Source organism: Buteo buteo, chromosome 2, assembly GCF_964188355.1.
Source record: "Buteo buteo chromosome 2, bButBut1.hap1.1, whole genome shotgun sequence".
Lineage (NCBI taxonomy): Eukaryota > Metazoa > Chordata > Aves > Accipitriformes > Accipitridae > Buteo > Buteo buteo.
This window is the reverse complement of record NC_134172.1, coordinates 18,541,768-18,562,836: the sequence shown is the minus strand read 5'-3', so window position 1 is coordinate 18,562,836 and position 21,069 is coordinate 18,541,768. Positions and strand designations below refer to the sequence as shown.

General features: G+C 40.0%; 1 protein-coding gene across 1 annotated transcript; it reads left to right on the top strand.

Moving 5' to 3' along the window:
* The first annotated feature begins 835 nt into the window (after positions 1-835).
* Positions 836-17,288, top strand: RAB18 (RAB18, member RAS oncogene family). The gene is made up of 7 exons (XM_075047061.1): positions 836-987; positions 3,588-3,643; positions 9,773-9,834; positions 11,798-11,870; positions 13,691-13,809; positions 13,890-13,956; positions 15,509-17,288. The coding sequence occupies exons 1-7, from the start codon at positions 920-922 to the stop codon at positions 15,685-15,687; spliced, it is 624 nt and encodes a 207-aa protein (XP_074903162.1). The 5' UTR covers positions 836-919; the 3' UTR covers positions 15,688-17,288.
* Positions 17,289-21,069: the final 3,781 nt, after the last annotated feature.

Genomic DNA, 21,069 nt, shown 5'->3' with positions numbered 1-21,069 from the left:
AGAAGCTGCCTAGCCGGCCCAAGGATGACAGCACAAACCAAGGACAATTTCAGACCCACGTCAGACATGCGCTTGATTAATTTTTAAAAGAGTTGCACTTGCTTACACATGGTCTGAGGCGCGTTTCAAGCCATAACAGCAGGTTAGCCGAACTCGTTATAAAAAGGCTTTCTCACTGCCATCAGTTTCAGAGGAACATTTAGGGCTTTTAATGGACAGAGGAATCTGCTGGCAGGAAAGTATACACCCTGATGTATCAACTGGCCTGCATTGCTGGACGTAGCGGTGGCTCGTAATCAAACGAGCCCATTCTTCTGGTGCTGGGGTCCTGACTAGCTGTTCTTCACCTCGAGAGGTGGCTGCTTGCTCCGCTTCAGCACAGGGAGCTGGCTAGCTACCACTGTGCGGCCCGAGCTTTCTCCTTCCCCTCCGCCATTTCACCCGGTGTCTTTTCTCCACCGACCCCGAGTCCTGACGCCAAGAGCAACTCAAGACGCAAGGGCAGTCTCCTCAACCCCCCTTTCCCCCCCAGCAGAGGACGCCGGGCAGAGCCGACCCCTCCGCCCGACGGAGACTGCGCGGAGGCGGCCGGCGCCCCTCACAGGCACGCGCCCCTCACCGGCACGGGCCGGCGGAGGACGCCCCGCTGCGCACGCGCGCACTGACAACAGGGCCCGGCCTTTCCCGGCTCGGCTCCCTCTGCGCATGCGCCACCCGCAGGGGCGGGGATGTTTGTCTCCCTCTCCTCCCGCCGCGGGCGCACCTGAGGCGCCCGAGGCGCATGCGCGGGGCAGGCGGCGAAGGGGGCGAGGGAAAAGGGGCGGCGGGGCGCGCAGGCGCAGGCGGTGCCGCCGCAGCCTGCGCAGGGAGCGTCGGTGGGGGTCGGGTCGGGCCGGGCCGGGCCGGGCGCGCTGACGGGATGGACGAGGACGTGCTGACTACCCTGAAGATCCTCATCATCGGGGAGAGCGGCGTCGGCAAGTCCAGGTGAGGGGGCGCCCGCCTCCCCCAGCCTCTCCTGCCGCCGTGCGGGGCACCGGTCGGGCCCGGCCTAGTCCCCCGCGGCGCCGCGCTGGACACCACCGCCTCTGCCTCGGCGGCCGCCCGGCCTGGGCGCGGCCTGCCCTGAGGAGGGGTAGGCCCCGCGGGGGGGAGCTTCCTCGCCCCTTCTCGGCCAGCCCTCCCGCAGGCGAGAGGCTGCCCCTGCTCGGGGCTGCCTGCCTTTTCCGCAGCACTGCCTCGGCCGCCGGCCCCGCGGCGGGGAGGGGAGAGCCGGTGCCTGCCTGACCCAGTTGGAAGCTGAGGCGAAGCGGAGCTCTGCCGGCCTGGCCAGGGCGATCTGGGCCTCCCTGTGTCCTGCGCAGCCTTGTGTCGTGTGGCGATGGGTGCGCTTGTGCGTCTCCGTAGTGCTTTGGGGTTAATCAGGTCCATAATATGTACACGTAGAGTCACCAGTGACCCGGCACTGGGTGTAGAGTGGGGGGCAGGGGCATATAAGGTTGGCAGTGAAGTAGTTCTACCGCTGATTCTTCTGCTGACTAATTATATTCTTTCTCAAGTACGTTGAGGCTGATTTCTTCCCCCTCCCACCCCCCCTGCCTTTTCATGGTTTTTGTCTAAGCTACCTTTTTTGTCTTTTAGGTTGTTTTTTTTTTCTTTAACTTTGTTAGTGCTATAGACCTTAATAAAGGAAGTGGGATATAAACGCAGGTGGGCATCTGGGAGCATACCACAGTACTCACGTTAGATTTGATGTTTTTATGGCAGTGATCCGAGTCTTCTACCATGACCCTAAATAACATATAAGTTCCTAATCAGAAAAAAACCCACCACCCTTATCTGTTAAAAATCTGTCAGTCAATCCTTTGAGTTAGCTACTGAATTGATAATCTAGTACAGTAGGCTTCTGGTGACAGACATGATCTGAGCAAATTTCTTTTAGTTTAAGTCATCTCTTTTATGTGTGGCCATATGGAAGAATTTTTCCCAAGACACATAGTATGGACAATGGTTTTGTATACCTACTTACGTGCTTATTTCTTCACATCAGAAAATTAGTTAAAAGAGACTTTATGTAGAGGAAATGAAATTGCTATAAAACAGTAACACTACAGTTGTTCAGGTACAGGAACTTAATATTGAACTATTCCTGAATTTGTGTCTCTTCCCTATCAAATGCTGTCTTAAACCTGGTCCTTGTGAGTGTGCTCTACTTTGTAGAAGAGGATATCTGCATATGAAAGAAAGGTGGGGAAAGTAGAAGTTGTCTGGGCTTAGCACTCAAGACTTGTAAACTGATGTTTGTATTCTAATGGCAGTATGAGAGTTCCATATTTTGTCTGTTTTGGGTGAAACTGGTTTTGGTTGTAACTAAAAATAGCTGCTCTTAAATAACATCCTGATACAGCCATCTGAAGGTACCAGTAAAAACCAATGTGCTGTCAATTTTGTTTAATTTTAATTATTCTTCAGTAAATAAAGCTACCATTTGGTTTTTTTGTTCTGGAGTAAGGAAAAAGAGGTTGGTCTATGGTTAGCTTTGGAGTTTTCACTCAGCCTTATTGAAGTAAAGGAATTTCAGTAGTCGCTTTTTTGTCAATGCAGGACTGTGTCCAAATGCTAAAAAGGACTTGGCTGCTAAATTCACATGCAAAAAGAGAGGAGAAAAAAACGGGGGGAGGGGGAGAAGACCAAAAAAATAAAAAGGGCTTTGTTTTGTTTCTCTAGCCTGGAAATGAATAGAAGCTGTCAGTCATAGCAAACAGCTGTCTGCCAGATGGTAATATACACTTGCCACAGATGCATAAGACTGGTGATTTTAAAAACTGCATGCTGAGACTCTTTGTCTCTTGCCAAAATATTTACATTTGGCACAAGTACAGTAGCATTATGGGCCTAATACTATAGTGTGATGTGCTGGTAAATCTTAGTTGTAGCTGTTCTTCTTTTGGTGGCAAACATATCCATCAGGATAGGGGGGAAATGTTGCATGTGTGAAACTCCTTATACAAAAAGAAACAAAACCATAAAACAATGGTGAGCTAATTCTACTCTTAAACTTCTGTATCTTTATTTATGATGGGTGTAGTCCTTACTGTTCCACTGTGTGCCCAGTTCAAGGAGTAATTTCTGGGGTGAAAAGCTGACTTGGAATTTTCTTCTCAAGCTTACAGAAATACTGTGTGAGGCAATATGAAGCAAAAAAAAAAAAAAATCTTAACCTTTGTACTGAATTCTGGGAGAACAAAAATAGCATAAGATAGAAGTAAAATGCTTTGAGAAGCAAACCATGTGACTGTTTAGGCAACTGATTTGAAAACTTGTGTGGTACTTTGCTTTCAGAGAGACATACTTGTTAATAGATGCAGAGAAGAGGCCAGGGCTCTCCTAGCAGAGCATGTCTGCCATATTATTTCTGTGTTCCCATTTTTGTTTGTTGTGGGAAAGAAATTACCAAAAAATGAGATGTGTTTTTATTTAGCTATGTGATCTTGCTGTTACTTTCAGACTTGTAATTTATAGGCTTCCAGCAAGCTAGGGATATGCTGCAATAATAGTAACTGTAATTTTTCTTCCTTCCCTGTCAGCCTTCTACTGCGGTTCACAGATGATACGTTTGACCCGGAACTTGCAGCAACGATTGGTAAGTATGTGCTGATGCTACCTTAGAAAAATTTATACCAACTTCAGTACAAAATTGGAGTTTGTTCAGACTTGCCTAACCAGTAGTGAAGTTCAGACATGTCTGCTTCTCTGTAAGGAAAGAATGATGTGGACACAGTTTTAGCATGCAGTGCTCTTTGGTGTAGAGCACTGACTGTACTGGCCTGTAGTTGTCCCCTTTATGCAAAAATATATCCTTGGCTAGGAAAACAGATATAAATGTCACCCTTCACCATGACGATGGAAGTCATAGGTATGGGCAGTGAAAACCTCTAGTGGAACAACCTGCAGTTCAGTTTGCCAGCATTTTAGGCTAAAATGGAAATGTAAGAGCTATTGTTATGTCTCCTATTGATTTATCTGTGCAAGATTGCTATCAGGTTGTTTGAATTCTAATATTGCTGTCCAGAACTTGTGTTCTGTGTGGTATGATACTTGGTAGCTATCTTAAGAAGACTTAACACTCCCTTTAGTAGGGGATGTTAGTTCTTGCAACTTTTGATAATGCTAGGGTGGACTGGGCTCTGTGTGGCATCTGCTTTTCCTCTATAAGGATGAAATGACAATGTGGCTTTTTTCTTGCCTACTTAGTAATCAGTTCCTTGGCAGCTAGACTCTTGAGAAAAATGGAAGAGAGCCAAAAATCTAGAGCTGCTGGGAAAAAAGCAGGGATGTGTCATTGCTATGTTGGTATGATACCTACTAACAGTGAAGTCAGTTGGGCTGGAGGAGGATGACCCAGAATGCAGGATATACTATGTAGATGGTTGTCAAAGGAAGCAAAATGAAACTATGAAGAATGTGATGCAGCTCTGTGCCAAATTAGTAACTGAAGTAATGGAAAATAGAGATGACTTTTCCACACAATGAATTTCAGTTGCATTTTTTACTTTCTCTGTAGGAAGAGTTCTGGCTAAGGACTTCTATCAGATTTTTTCTTTGAGTTCAGGTGTTGGTAAACAAAGCTAGCTCTGTCTAATCAGTTAAGAAATCAATAAATTGATCTATTTTTCATTAACATTAATAAGATAACAGAGTACTGTTTCATGTAAAGCACTGAGCAGCCAAGGGGAGGAACATGGCCTACTTTTGTTCATTTCATTGCTCGTTAAAAAATGAACTCGTACAAATAGCCCTACTTAAGCTCATGAGGAAGGATAGGGTGGAAGGAAACAGGAATGGAACACACCAGGTGGTGAAGGTGGCAATTTTGTATTCTAATCTAAATAGTTTTGGCACTGTATATATTTCAAATCACTTTACTTTCTTGGTGTGTCAACCACGTGGGGCAGGAAGTCAGTGCAGAATAGCTACTTTAGCTTTCATGATGTTTTGGATACCAATAGACTAGTTTGATCTCAGTGTGGGCATCTTTATTGTTTGGGGTTTTTTGTTTTTTTTTTCTTAATTGTGTGTTTTTTTCATTCTGCTGTTCATACGTAATACTCTTTACCAATGTCAAAAACAGACATCAGTGCACTATTTGAGAAACTAAGGAATTATTTCCTGAAGTAATTCCTCTTCTTTGGGATTTGTCAAAATGCATAACGCATGTGTGGTAGCTAATTGTTGGCTGTTAATAGCAACAACTCAAGGTTTGCTACTGGCAGATCCTACCCTGTTCTGTTTCTGATATGGAAAAGGGGGAAGAGTACTCAGTGTGAGCATTACTTCAAATAGAGTTTGAGTTCTGAAACAAATACACTAATCTGGAATGAATATGATCATCTGGCAGGAAAAGAAAGTTTCTAGAGACTGAGCAAATGCTTATCTAAATTGCATTAGCTGTTAGGCCCCTCCAGCTGATGTTTGCAGTTGTGTTGTGCAGTAGAGCTACTGTGAAAGTCCTATAGCGTGGTGTGTGGAGCACTCATGTGGGATAGCAGATTCTTTTAATTTATTTTTTTTTTCACTTAACAGGAAGGTGAACAGTATCTGGGTTCCTACTTACTTTCTTGTTTCCTTTTTTAAAAAAAAAACCTACTAGATTATGGCATTGCCATTTTTCTGGTGAATGTATTGCTAAGAAACAACATGTTAGCTTTAAATTCAGGGCAGGATTTGTTGTTCCTATAAAGTACCTGGAGTGAGTTCTTAGAGATAACTTTCCTGCTGCATGAAGACAGATCCTAGATGCCTAATTCAGGTACTCGCAAGATAGTGAAATGCCAAAACACTTTGTGAATCTCGACCTGGATTTCTTTTTTTGCTGATTAAACACTATTTCATTTTGAGTTTGGGGACAGAAGAGATTTTTAAATAATTTTAAGGCTTTCCTGTTGAGACGGCAGGGTATGATGCTTTTCCAAAATGAATGGATTGACTACAAATAATGTAATCTTTCAGCGTCATCTACGTACTGACTGCTGGACTGGTTAAAGTGACTATATTTTTTTTAATTTGGATTAGAAAGTGGAGAGATAACATGCTATATGTTTAAAAAAACCTAAAACAACAACTGCACGCAAAACCACAACACTGAGGAAAGCCTTGGCTGCAGCACGACTGGTCCCTTGTAATGACCTGTTGAGATGTACCTTATCTTCGTAGCTTGCACAAACCTACTGGGGGCAATTTAAATGAAACCCTAAACTATTGTTTTGTGTTGTTTTTTTTTTCTTAAGAATTTTGTAAAAATCCTGGGGTATTCTTAGAAGAATGAGCTGCCTTGGGCAAATATTTTGACTACAGGAGCTTCAGTTGGATTAACCATGTTTTATTCAACCTAGGAGATTGCCTGTCTTCCTTGCATTCTTTTGAGGCTAACTTGTTCACCAGGCTTCATCACAAGGATCTTATCAGACTATATATACCCCGGTATTTTTTGTTATCCTTACTGCTCATGCTTGCCTTTACTTGCTCGCTCCTTGTATAAGAGATTCGAGATAAGTGTTCAGCGCAATTCCTATTTCTTAAGTGAAGTAATGTATTGCACAGATCTGATGTCTCTTAGCTTTTTAGACTTCCTTGCACTTGGAGTCCTCCAACTCTAAGCTGTCCAACTTGTCCGTTACCTACAACACAAACAATACACTCTAGCTGATTTTGCACTTCCCTTAACTACAGCATGGCATACTGGCCTAAATGTGAGAGCAGCATGAAGGTGACAGAGCTATTCCATGCAGACTTCAAGTCCATAGTACGTTAGTGTGTAGTGCTGAAGTGGTAGGTATGAACACACAGGAGTACAGTCTAGTAGTGCTGTCTTGTTTTTGGCTGCCTTCCAAGGCATGGTGGAAAGCACTGTCAGCTTTCTTTTGTCAAGGTTAGAAACATCACTCTTGCAAACTCAGAACTGACACCTGTCACGCAAACATGTCTGTATTTCACTGAAGTATTTAGGGAACATAAGTACCCTGTTTGCTCAATTTAACAAGATTTTCTTGAGCCCTACTTTTTTCCACTTGTCCTCTTTTATGGCAGATTGATAATCAAAAACCTAGTTATTTAAAAGATTTCCTTTTGCTAACTGGCTTTTGTACATGTTGAGCTCCATGGCTTACTAGAATTGTATTTGCCACTTGATCACTTTAAAGGATATATTTTGGTGTGCTATTAGTTCATCTTCATACTTTTGCTTTTCAGTAATCAATCTATAACACATGGGGTTTATTCACTATTTTAGTTTCTTAATTTGCTTGCATTGCTCATGCAGAATTTAAAGCATTATCTTTTAATTTTAAGCCAGCAGCAAGGCTAAAGGTGTGTATGTACTTTCCATTAAATGAAAATTGCAGTTACTGCTGAGTGCTGAAAAATTGGCAGAACAGGATGTTCTTCAGGATCAATTTGAGTCAACTTGCTAGCATTGCAGTCTTCTATGAACTAGGTAAAATTCTAAGAACTGGTGTTTAACACAAAGTTAATAGTGACTGTTCTTTTCTGTGAACACAACTCTAGACTGATGTACCATTCTTGTGCATGGTGTGGAGCATTATATTACGGCTAAGTTAGGGACTAAGAGTCTTAGTCCCTGAAAAAAACAGAGTTCTGTTTAGTTACTGCAAAAGTTAATGTATTTTGGCCAAATTTTGCTTGAAATAAAGAGTATGGGCTTTTTCCAGTGCAGAATGTAGTCTGAAAATGACTTCAGGGAACAGTAGTGAGCTGAAGTTGTGAAACAGTGGAATAAAAATTGTGTGGTTTTTTTGGTTTTTTGTTTGTTTGTTTGTTTGTTTTTTGTTTTTTAAATAAAGCTCTTTTAAACCTCAGTTGCAGTAAAGTTGTGAATCTGCTTGCAATGTGCAGTTTCTTAAGCATCCTATACACCCTCTGTGACTTTGGAAGTTGAACGTATTTTGGCAGCTGTTTGCACTTGTTTGTAATCTGCATGGCTTTGGGAATACAAGTGCAGCACACTTATCATAAGGCCCTACTTAAATAATTTGTGTTAGAATAGTTAAAACAGAAATTTGTATTCTTGTAACAGCTACGATGACTACAATTTTATGTCAAAGTGCAAAAAGTTTGATGTTACACTTGAAAGTTGTTCATACAAAGGTATTAACTTTCCACGCTACTACTTCATTTCAGGGCTGCTGCCTGGTGGGGAGTGAGAGTCACTCCAAAATAATTGAAACATGCTTCAGTTACTTGCTGTTGATAACTGTTGTTGTTTAACCCCAGCCAGCAACTAAGCACCATGCAGCTGCTCACTCTCTTCCCCCCCCCCACCCAGTGGGATGGGGGAGAGAATCGGGAAAAAGAAGTAAAACTCATGGGTTGAGATAAGAACGGTTTAATAGAACAGAAAAGAAGAAACTAGTAATGATAACACTAATAAAATGACAATAGTAATAATAATAGGATTGAAATATACAAATGATGCACAATGCAGTTGCTCATTACCTGCTGATCGATGCCCATTTAGTCCCCGAGTGGCCATCCCCCCACTCCCACTCCCCCCAGTTTATGTACTGGGCATGATGTCACATGGTATGGAATACCCCTTTGGCCAGTTTGGGACAGCTGTCCTGGCTGTGTCCCCTCCCAGTTTCTTGTGCCCCTCTAGCCTTCTTGCTGGCTGGGCATGAGAGGCTGAAAAATCCTTGACTTTAGACTAAACATTACTTAGCAACAACTGAAAAGATCAGCATTATCCACATTCTTCTCATACCAAACTCAAAACATAGTACTATACCAGCTACTAGGAAGGCAATTAACTCTATCCCCGCTGAAACCAGGACAGTAACCTAAGGATTATATTACAGCAAAGTGGATCATAACTGTACTCAGCCTCTCAAACTGATGTGTGTTGCTATATCCTTTAAATTTGCACAGTCGTTAACATCTTGTCCTCCTTGGCTTGAGTTTTTTGCAGCTTGTCCTTGGGCAAGAGATAGGCTGCTATTTCCTGTGTATTTAAAAAAAGCGAGGGGGAGAATTGTCAGATGTTGAGGTAGATGACCTATCAACAGCAGAACTGTCACCATGTTGTCGTTTTCTTGGTCACTGAGCATGGTATTGGTGAGTCCCTGACATTGCTGGAATCTTTGTAAGAGACATACTGTGTATTCAAATCATCCGAAGCTTATGTGACATGTTTGGTAGAGGAATTACTGTCATCTAACATTATTTCTCACAGGATAGCAATCATGTAGTGGATGAGTCTCTGTATTGTTTTACCTTTGCATGATCACCTTGATGGGACTTCGTCAGGTTGTTGGAGATAGGGAAACAGAGCCAATAGCTACCTGAATGCAGCTTCCTTCTTTCTTTTAAAAGCACGTTGTTCCACAAGATGACAGATATACTCAAGGAGAACACATGTATGAGTAATGAATAGAAAGTTAATCCATTTGTATTATAGACTTGAATATTTGTCCTGGAGTATGTGTTTTAATATAGGAAATGTAGTATTTGCCTTATTTCCATAAAATATTTTGAGTCAATGGCTTAAAAGGCCCTTAGGCTTTTGTAAAAGTCTGTTAGCAACAAAACCTTGAGTTTTGAGCAAGGTTCGTAAATAGCTAATGAAACTTACTCTTCCTGCTCCTGTCGAAACACAACTTGTTTCCCGAGTTTGATTTTTTTTTTTCTTTTCTCTTTAATTTTCTTTCAAAAATAGCTGTGGTATGTTTGAAGAACTAAAATATTTTTCCTCCTTTAGGTGTGGACTTCAAGGTGAAAACTATTTCAGTTGATGGAAACAAAGCTAAACTGGCAATATGGGTAAGTCTCTCCTAAGTTCTTGAAGTATTGCTTTGCTTTAGGAATAGTAATGGCTTGTATAAGGAACAGTTTGTATAGAATCCTTTTCTATTTAATATGAAGGTGATTTGGAGGAGTGAGAGGTTAATACTGAACCATTCAGAAGGTGGAATGAATTGTGGGACAACTGGCTAATGGGGCAATTCTCTTGCCTATGAGCTGCTTCTGCAGCACTGATTCTAGGTCGGGGATAGGAGTAGAGAAGAGGAGGAGTAAAATGGTGCTAAATCAATCAGACTTTAAAACAGTGAATGTGGCCATGCGTAGATTTTTTTTTTTTTATGAGTAATTCATTGTTTAGCTTCTAAAGAGTTAGCCCTCACTAATCTGAGACTTCCTTGTATACATTGTTCCTGTTTGTACTTGACAGGTTTTAAAAGGGTGCACTTCTTAACCTAAACGTTTTAGGCAAAATTTAGTAGTGTATTAATAGGTTAAGATTACTGTTGCATGCTCAATTTATGCTCAAATGTTACCTCTCAAAACAATTTTTAGCCTATAAGCTTCATAGCCCTCATACAAAGACTTTTATATGCTCAAGGTCAGTGTTATTTGTAGCAAATGCAGCTGGAAGAGGGAGAGGCAGTGTTTGTAATCTTAGCCTTAGAGTGTTCAACATCTACTCTAGTTAAAAGTAGAACTTCTAAATTCATGGCAAGTAAGGTAAGAAAAAGTACTTCCAAGCTTTTTTTTGAACATTCTGCATTCTGCAAACCAGCCTCGAAGCACCTTTTGAATATTCAGATCCAGTTGTGACTTCTTGTAGGAAGCAAGAGTAAAACCTTGTTTCTCATATAAGCGAGATAATCTTTACTTCCTTGGGAAGTAGTAGTGGAACATGAGATATGAAACACTCTCAAAGCAACAAGTATTGCAATATATATTTCGACTAACAAACAGGACTTAATGTCTTAGTGTGACAATAGTAATCGTCACTAAAATAAATGGGTTTGACAAGGAAAATAACTGCAACACCTTGACAGACAAATAGACATATAGGAGGAAAACCAGACTGATAGCAGAATGATGAGTGATCATGGGATGGAAAATATTACATAGGACTAATGTAGGGTTATCATCTTATATATTGGTGAATACAAAGAAATAATTCTGCGGTAAACTGGAAAAGAAAAGCTGTATCATGACACAAAACCAGTTTGAGATGTGTGGGATGGCCTGAGGACTTGCAGAATATTGGAAGTCCAGTTCAGTTGTTCAGATTCTTTGGCAGGGAACCATTTTGAGTCCGAAGTGTTTCATGCATCACTTCTAACCTGGGGTAACTTGGATGAAGTTACTTAAAATCTTCTGTGCGTAAAGTCTGCAATGAGTGTGCACTATAACTTAATCTCGATAAGAAAACAGCATTCTAATGTCCGGGTTTTTTTTGCAGAGCTGTTGATGCTTTAAATTTGCAGATGTAAATTCAGCTTTCCTTAAAAACAGAACAACCGCTGACTTATTTCTGCTTCTGCTCTGTCATAGCACATTAAATGCATTTACCCTGGCACTGAATCAAATTTAGTTGGACCAAGGTGATTGAAGTGAAGGAACTAATTTTGTTGCCATGAGTATTGATGCTTGTTACAAAGTCTTAGTTAGTACTGCAGCTGTGCTTCTTTCTTGCTGGTTGCTGCCCTACTGGCTGCAGAACAAATGCTTCCACAGAAACGGCTATCTTATTGCTATATAGTCCAGTTATTTACCACACCTAACAGTTTAAACGTGTTTCCCAGGACAGACTACATCAAATCTCTAAGCTAATGTGCAGTAAAACATCAGGGAAGGGTATAAACTCGGTTAATCTGGTAGTTGAATATACTTTGAATCTTATTTTGTATGTTCATTAGAAGCAGAATAGCTGAGAGCTAAACTAGATTCTGCTCAAATTCTGAATAATGGAACTTTCTGAATGGCTTTTTAGGATACCGCAGGTCAGGAGCGGTTCAGAACGTTAACACCCAGTTACTATAGAGGTGCACAAGGTGTTATCCTGGGTAAGTATAGCTTTGCATGCTATTTTGAATAAGTTTATGGTTTTCTCATGCATTGGAGTTATACAAACTCATATAACCTTTCTATAATATCTAATTGATATTAAAAATCATTGTATCTGTGTTGAACAACTCATATATTAAGGGATCTTGAATTTGATGTCTGACCTCTTTCTCATGTAGTCAATCTCACTGGCCTGAGAACCACTGATTTTTGCATTAGATTTAAAGCTACTGCTATTTGAAGGGATAGCTTGGAGCTGTCCCTGTGCTGCCAGGAATTTGTCTTTTATTTATTACTTTTGGTTTTCTTGCCTGTGCTTACTAAGCCCAGAGTCAAAAAAAAAAAAAAAAAAGATTTTTTCTCTTCTCCTCAGTGTATTCTTTCTGTATCAGTATGTATACAGCTTTCTCTTTTTCTTCTCCCTGTTCCTTTTTCCTAGTGAAATGAATATAAACACTGTGGAGTCTAGCTGGGATTTTTTGCTCTGTGTCTCTATACTGATGGGATGTTACACAGTCAGAATTACTTAGAAAAGGCTAGCTGGGAGCATAAACAGCATCAGTCTGTGTGGGAGAAACCCAGGCCAAACCCCATAATTGCAACTTCACAGCGAAGTCACTTTTGCTTTTCTTTCATATATGGAAACCTCTTAACTAGGCACTGAGCTCTGAAGTTCTGCTTTTCCACTGCTAGAAGTGAGGAGCTAACTAAAGTAAGGGCAGGGAATTAAGTTTAATTTTTTTTTTTGAAGTTGTGTCTGACTTGAGAGGTTCTTTGTAAGATATTGTGTCCAGTTAAATTGTTTAACTTGGAGTAACCTCTATCATGAGACTTCCTGGTAGGTTTTGTTTTGTATGCACTATTTCCCAAGTCTGAGTTGCATTATCTTCCTCGTATAGGAAGATGCTGTCAAGGCATGTCTTGTCAAGTCACTTAGTTGCTGGCACTGACCTGCCACTTACTGTTGAAAGCTGTAAAAGTAAGCAAGCATTATTTGGGAACTAGAAAGTTCTGCTGTTGAGATTTGCTCTTGTTTTATTTAATAATCTCCTGACTATTTTTTTTGTTAAACGACTTCCTAATAATAAGGTTATTCATGCAAGCCAAGCTATAGATTTGATTGAAACCAAGTGTTTATGCCTGTCTGCACATGCGATGTGAGAATGAAGGAAAAAATACTTTCATAGCTTGAAATGGTAGTTATTAGATAGTTGCTGGGTAGTGGATTTTAGGTTTAACAAAGTCTGCCTTTTGTCTGCCCTTTCTGCTCCTAGCATGGCTTATTACTTATATCCCACACAAATGCTAAATAGTTTGAAACACTAAAATGCTGAAAATTCAGTAGCTCACTGGGATTTGTGAGGATTTGGTGGTCAGTTTACTTTTTTAGCTAAATCAGTAGCATAGCAGTGGTGTTAAGGCCTAATTATCACTAATTAACTCACTGCAGAAGGTCATGCCATCCTCTTTGCATATCTTTTGTGTAGTGGTGTTAATAAGTATCCTATGTCAAGGGTCTGGAAGTGTAGAATTCTTTGGAGAATGATAGCCTCTAGTCTGTAAGCTAGGATGTCTCAAGTAAGTCTGAGAACAGTAGATGACTGAATCTTAGAGTTGCTCTGCATTAGTATCATCAGTGATTTGAGCTGGTGGATGTTCAACTTTTTTCCAATTATTGTCTTGCTGTAGTGAGTAAATTGGAATCCTTGGAACTCCTTCAGTTTTCTAATTCAAAAAGCGATAATTTTTGCTCCTTTTGTAATATAAGCTGTATTTCTTGGAAATATATTGTGCAAATAATATTGCTAATATCTTTCAGTGTACGATGTCACAAGAAGAGATACTTTTGTCAAGCTGGATAACTGGTTAAATGAACTGGAAACTTACTGCACAAGGAATGACATAGTGAAAATGCTAGTTGGAAACAAGATTGATAAGGTAAACCAAATTCAACTGCAGTAAGTAGTCTGTTGGTGTATTTTGTTAATAATGCATATTAATGCTATGTCTTATTACAGGAAAACCGTGAAGTTGACAGAAATGAAGGTCTCAAATTTGCAAGAAAACATTCCATGTTGTTCATAGGTATGTTAAAGATATTTGCAGGGATCTTACTTGATTTTTATTACATAATGAAAAGTACCACTTCTGTAGGTCTGATGGTCTTTAGATGTACAATCCAATTAATGATATTTTTCAGCTGCAGTAGGTACAAAGATAATAGGTATTGCCATTTTTTTAAAATTCTCTCTAAATATGTCCAGATATCTGTTCTAATTGGATGTGTATCCTGAAATTCATAATGATTAAGGGTGGAATACAGGCTCTACTGTAGTCTGACAAAACCTGTTTTAGGTTTGGGGTTTTGTCTGATTTCTTTTCCCAGCCAACTTGCTAAATTAATAACAGAAGCAAAATGAAAGAGGGAGAACTGGTACTAGTGGCCAGTTTTCAGTATAGCAAAAGAGCTGGTACTTGACAGAAATCTGTATTAGAACTGGGGTTCTAAATAGAAAATAGGTGTAAAAATAGGTAGGGTGTAAAAATAGGTAGGAATATAATTAACTTATAAATGGTGGGTGGGATTGAATAATGACATAATCATGACTGGAGCAAATGCTGGTCTCATCTTGCTGCAAAATGAGATGGGTCTTGTAGGCAAAGCCTTGTAATGATAAATTAAAGTGGGTGGTGAAGTGATTCTTTATGCATAAGTTTATTATATGTTTCATTTAAGGATCAGCAGGGTTTACTTTATAGGATGACTCCAGTAACAAAGCAGTTTGTTGACATGTCCTGTACTTAGACTTATGTTCCTAATCTCTGACTAATGACATGTCTTTGTCTAGTACCTTGCTGTGTTTCTTTTTGGCTACAGTGTCAGATGTGGAAATAGAAGTTCAAAATTGAGGCATAAGCTGTTAAGTGCACGGAAGATGAAAAGAAACATGAAAATTAAACTATAACTAAATATATATATCTGCATGCTACATATGCTAAGTATCTGCATGGCTGTGTAGAAGAACAGGGCAAGCCCTAGTGGGACTGAACAGTTTCAGATGGTATCTGTTTCTCTCATAATATACCCTGTGAGCAAATTTCTTGGGTTTAGCCAAAGTAAGGCTCCTGAGTGAAATTACCTAGAATTCTGCTAACTGCAGAAGAAATGAGATCCCTTATTGCTTTTTATCACATCAGTTGTATCATGGAGGCTGACCCAAAATCCTACAGTATGGATCCTTGCTTCTGTGGTATGGTGGTACTGCAGTTCTGACTAATGTACAGAACTGAAATACAGAACAGCAATCGGGTTTATCAGACATCTTCAGTTAGTAGAACCCTCCACTCTTCTTTACTGAAGTGCCTTCCACAGAAGAATAAAGCTAAGCTGTAGCTGTCTCCATATATTCTAGTGACATTCAACTTGGAAGCTCTTCTGTTAAGAGTCTTTTGAAGTGCAGCCTTATGTGGTGACAGAAATCTGCAAACCTGCTAATTTTGGCAGTGCTATGTTGTTATAGAAGATACTGTAGAAGTTGTAAGTCTAGGTTGTAGGTTGAGACTTAACTGAAAGAGCAATATTAAACAAGTTACTGGAAGCTATGCTAACATTTGACTTTTTGCATCTCTTCTCCAGAGGCAAGCGCAAAAACATGTGATGGTGTACAGTGTGCCTTTGAAGAACTTGTTGAAAAAATCATTCAGACTCCTGGACTGTGGGAGAGTGAGAGCCAAAACAGAGGTGTAAAGTTATCAAACAAGGAAGAAGGATATGGAGGAGGAGGAGCATGTGGTGGATATTGTTCTATGTTATAAACTTTGGGAAGCTTATTCTTTGCATATTTAAACAGGTAGTGACATCTTTCTGTACATAAATTCATTAAATGCTATTTTTAGGGACCTTGCAGTTTGCACATATTTGTTTTGTATCATGACAGTGAACACTTGTAGGAAAAACGTTCTGCGGCTTTCCCAGTTTGAAAATGTTATGGTAAGCATGCCCAATTTGCAATCTTCAGGTTTTTATAAGTAGCATAAATTATGTGCAAGAACAAATGCACTAAAAATTTTACGGCTGTATACATTCATCATGTAACTATTCTAAACAAATCCATCTAACAGAAACACATTACTGCATTTTCTGCTCTTTGTCTCATTTTTAAATACTCTTGAAATTATAGAACTATATAGTGTGCACAGATCTTGAAAACAGTGTGAGCTATAAATGTTACATTTCATCTCTTCTAGTAAATGCTTTTTTTATGGTATTAAAAACAGCAAGATTATACAGTTCTTAGACAAATCTGCTAAATTTTTGTCTTTCAGCAGAGCTGTCTAAAATACAAATTGGCACAGGCCATAGTTGGTATCAGCACCTTCTTGAAGAGATGCTTTGAAAGCTTCCTTTGCAAAGCTGGGGGACGCCTGTTTTTTCTTTTTAATCATCACTTCAGTTGATGGCTTAACTGGAGTTTTAATCCTGTGATATTTATATACTAAATTTGTTGTACTCTTGCACTCTAAGTTTTTATGATGTGGTCTACTCTAGACTTGCTGTAGAAAGTCATCATTATTGGCAAGGGGTCTGAATGACATCTTTGTTCTTTCATTGTGAATCAATTTGCCACACTTCAGTACGGATGCCTAATTTTCCTAAATGTTTGTAATATAACTTTATCTCAAACTGTAGCTCACTGTGGCTGTGAAGATCTCTATCACGTCTGCTTTGTGCGGCTACTTGTTCAGAAATAAAACTTCCTGTCACAGACACTAAATGGGAAGCTATAGGGCTTCTTGAACTCTGTATGGAAAAATACTATTGCAATGAGTATTCACTTGAATTTACTGTATCAAAGCCAATGGTTTGTTTCAGAAGACTTGTATAGACTAATAAATTTTTTTTCCACAGTATTCAACTTTTCTAACCTCTTCCTATTGTAGACTTGTATATTTTCTAGCACATACAGTTTAAACAAGGTCACTTCTTATGGACAAATTATTTCTGATTTCTGAAGGACAAGACAAGGATGCTGTGTTGTTGTGTGGTTTTGTTTTTTTTTTTTAAATAATCACTATAGTGCAATCGGTAACTGAACTCTTGGGCAGTTTCTTGTAAATATAGTGAATGACAGTACCTTTTATTACTGCAAGGTTTTGTGTAAATGTCAGCATACATGATCTGTATTTTGCAGCAGGTCTTGGCTGCTTCTGTTAAAATACACTTTATTCTTCACAAGGAAACCTTGTTTTCTATTCTGTTTTACACTTGTTAGAAAACAATACCAAAAACTGAAGACTTAACCATGCTAGTTGTTTTTACCAAATATTGTATCTATAGTATTGTTAATGTAGTAGGATAATTTAAATATGTAAAGTAATTAACATTAAATATACATACATACTGTATTAAAATGTTAGATTTGTATTACTGTTTCATGCAGAATATGTGGGCTGAGCAAATCTTGTTTGTTAGCATTGAGGTTGAAGGATTGTGGTTTTTGTAGGCTAGTGTAGAGGAAACTTGTAGGAGCATTAAAACTCTGAATAACTTAATTATTTTAGTATTGTTTCAGTAATATTGGGCAAGTATTATAATGCTGGCAGATGCCTGTAATTTTATTTCTGTACCTATTTTCCCCCTAGTCTGGGTGCATCCCTATGTTGAGAAGAAACTTAATTTTCAGTTTCTCACATAAGGTCCTTTTATCACAGGACCTGGATTCATCTTTCATTCTGCCTTTGCCAGATCTGACAGCTCTTGTCAAAGGGAGGAACTGCAGGGTACTCTGAATAGCGGGTATTGTTCTGCAAAAGAATCAAGTAATTTGCTCCTTCTTTCCCTGCAAAATTTTTCTGGGGGGAGGAGTATTCTGAAACAGCATATTCGGTGAGAGCAGTTAGCTATTTATTTATGTTAAAAAGCAGATGTTTTCTAATTGACTTCTTTTAAGGGTGTTTGGTTATGTCCCTGAGGAATGTCTTTTCCTAGAGTCTCACCTTCTTTCCTCATTGCTCTGTCAAGAAGCTGTTTACTGGAAGGGCGGGTTCCTGTGCTTCCAGTATTTGTTAGAGCAAATTTAGCATCAATTAATCTTACTCTGCTACACGTTTTTCTTCTTTGCTCTCCCTTTTTTTTTTTTTTTTCCTTGGGGAGTGGGGAGGGGGGCAGGGTGGGCTGCCATCTTTCAAATAAGACTGTTCCCATACTTTCAAAGTTGTTTTTCCCCTTTGCACGTCAGAATTTTATCACCATTATCTCCAAGTGCACTTTCACTGTTGTAGCTTAATGCAAGCAGCATATCTGAAACTATTGCAAGCTGTATCACAACCTCTGCTTAATACTGGTTTAAGCCTATGTCTTCGTGGAATATTGAGTATTGCAGTCAGAGAAGTATGCACAAGAGATCCTTCGGTCTATCTCAGTAGGTAGCTGAGGGATAATGGAAGTAGCTGTTGTTTGCTCTTCATCAAGTAATGAGAATGTGTCCATTTCCATGGTAGATAGTTCTATAAGAAAATACTAAACCAGAATGAGGTAACAGAAATCTTACATGATCATGAAAGACAGTTAAAACTGAAGTTGTTTCCAGTTCATTTACTCTGTTGTCAAAAATACTGACTAGCAGTTAAGTACTTGTGGCTGGCAGAGGTTTTCTGTAGTCTTTACACTAGCCTGGAAGAATATGGCACAGCAGTTGCATCCTCTTGAACTTACACTTGAGAATAATACTAAGTGTTGTCATGGTTTTGTCTTGATTTCTTCTTCTACTCCTAAAAAGGGATCTGGCACAGGCTTCTGGTGGAGATTTCAAGATGCTGTTTGGTTGGGGTTTTTTTTTGTTTGTTTGTTTGTTTTTACTGCTAGTGGGGTTTTTATCCAAACTACAGCATCACTTTTCCTGTTCTCCTATTCTCCTGTTCTCCAAGCAAAAATGAGATCAACAGCTGGCTCAAGTCTTAACAAAATGAAAATGCGAGTTCAGTAAGTCCCCAAGCAACACCAATGACTGTCTCATCAACCTTGGCAGAACTTCCAGAAACAGTGGTGTTCTTGCTGCCATCACATACCAGAGTGGTAACTGCTCTGTATGCTTCATTTTGTTCCCTTGTTTGCCAGTAACCTGATACATAGTGAACTACAATAATGCTTGCAATCTTGCCCCATAGTTTAGTGTAATAATTCTTTGTTTTGAGGCTGAACTGGCTGCATTTTTTTCAAACACTTGCAAAACTTGGGTAGCCTGCATTGTGATCAGCACAAGTTACTGCTATTTAGCTACTGGAGGATTGATATAAATGTTCAAGGTGCTGTATCCAGCCCATATGTGCTATCTTGTTCAAAGCTCGTGTAGTTTCAGTGTCTTGCTGTCCTTCATGAAGGTGTCAGTAAGCAACATTAGTATGAGCAGGGCTTTTTCATGTTGCCAGACCAATCACTGCATGGTTTTCAGAGCTAGTTGAGCCTTCAAGGGCAAAATACAAGGTGTTTTTTCCTGGTCACTTTTCAACAACATTAGCTTTTGGGAAAAAAGAGAGAAGCTCTCCATTAAAACTATTCCAAGTTTTGTAAGGTTTCCACATACCTTGCTCCTGAGTACCTGTGGCACCTTAATTAAAAATTGATGAAGGGTTATACAGGCAAAGAACTGTGAAGGCGTGTTTCCAAACTACTGTGTGCTTACCTACTATGGCTGACTTGAATGCAAGAGTAAGAACTTTTTCCTTGTCCTTGTGCCTGAGTAACAGCTGGTCCTTTCTGTTGGAATTAAAATGGTCATGGTGATTAAGGATTTTTTTTTTTCCTTATGCTACTAGTTTGTGTAGCATCTATGCACGTTTTATGTACAATGATAGCAAAATGCATAGTGAAGATCTAGAACTCTTGGGCTCTAGTTCTTTAGAAGCTTAAGAATCCCCTCAGAAGCAGCCTTAAAATAAAAGTGTCAAATCACGAATGGAAGGAAACTTTTCTAGTGTTTCCTATGTATGATCAGCTCTGGATTTACTTGGTTCTGGGAACAAGTCTGGTTGGATCCTTTTGACAGGAGTGCTTGGTTCCCAGTTCTTAATGCTTGTCAGGCTGGACTTTCTGATCTGAGGAGTGTGGCTGTGAAGATGATCTTGACAGCATGAAACTTGTTCTTTAACATAGCTAGACCTGGAGCTTCTCATTACTACATAAGATTAGGAGCAAAGCCGTAAACTGGGGTTCAGGGAAGAGCAGTAGCAGCCATCCAAACTGTGAAGGCAGTTTTAGTAATATATAATGCATTTACTGTGTATTATATATACAAAATATAAAATATATAGTACACAATACAATAAGCATATGGAATATAATTATCAAACATACTTTGTTATTAATATACTTAAATATTAATATATAAACATAATATGTAAATATTTTATACTGGTTAGAGATTATGTATCATCTCTGACCTTCAGCTTCAAACATAATGAATTATTTTAATTCAGGGTAGGTATGACAAAGGTACAAATCCTGTGGGCAGGTGTCATCTAGAACAGAAGGAAGGATGCCTATGGAAGCAAGAGTTGGGCTTTATATACTGATAAGGTATGAGCTTGGTGTGAAATCAAAGCTGAAGTTCTAGATTAATTGGGTACTCAGGGTGCTAGAGGTCAGAGATCACATCTGCCTAGATGTGATTTGACTTAGATTTTTCTCCTGAACAGTATGCCAGACACAGAATGGTTGAGGTTGGACGGGGACTCTGGAGGTCGTCTGGTCTAACCCCCCTGCTCAAGCAGGGACACCGACAGCCGGTTGCGCAGGACAATGCCCAGATGGCTTCTGAGTATCTCCAAGGATGGGGACTCAACAACCTCCCTGGGCACCCTGTGCCAGCGCTCAGCCACCCCTCACAGTGAAAAAGTGTTTCCTGATACCCAGCTGGAGTTTGGGCTGAGGCTAAAGCTCCCTGCCCTCCACCTGCTGGCAATGCTCTTCCTTGTGCAGGCTGGGGAGACTGTTGGCTGCCTTGTTGCAAGGGCACTTTGCTGGCTTAGGTTCACTTGGTGTCTACCAGGACCCCCAGCTCCTTTTCTGCCAAGGTGCTTTCCAGCAGGGTGACCCCCCAGCACGTACTGGTGCCTGGGGTTGTTCCTCCCCAGGGGCCGGACTCGGCACTTCCCCTCGTTGGGCTTCAGGAGGTTCTTGTCAGCCCTTAAAAGGGATCT

What these genes read in the sequence shown, in the direction of transcription:
- RAB18 (XM_075047061.1), top strand. Translation starts at nt 920, where the DNA reads ATGGACGAGGACGTGCTGACTACCCTGAAGATCCTCATCATCGGGGAG. An exon ending in TGCACAAGGTGTTATCCTGG is followed by an intron (nt 11,871 to 13,690) that starts GTAAGTATAGCT and finishes AATATCTTTCAG; the next exon opens with TGTACGATGTCACAAGAAGA. An exon ending in TTGGAAACAAGATTGATAAG is followed by an intron (nt 13,810 to 13,889) that starts GTAAACCAAATT and finishes GTCTTATTACAG; the next exon opens with GAAAACCGTGAAGTTGACAG.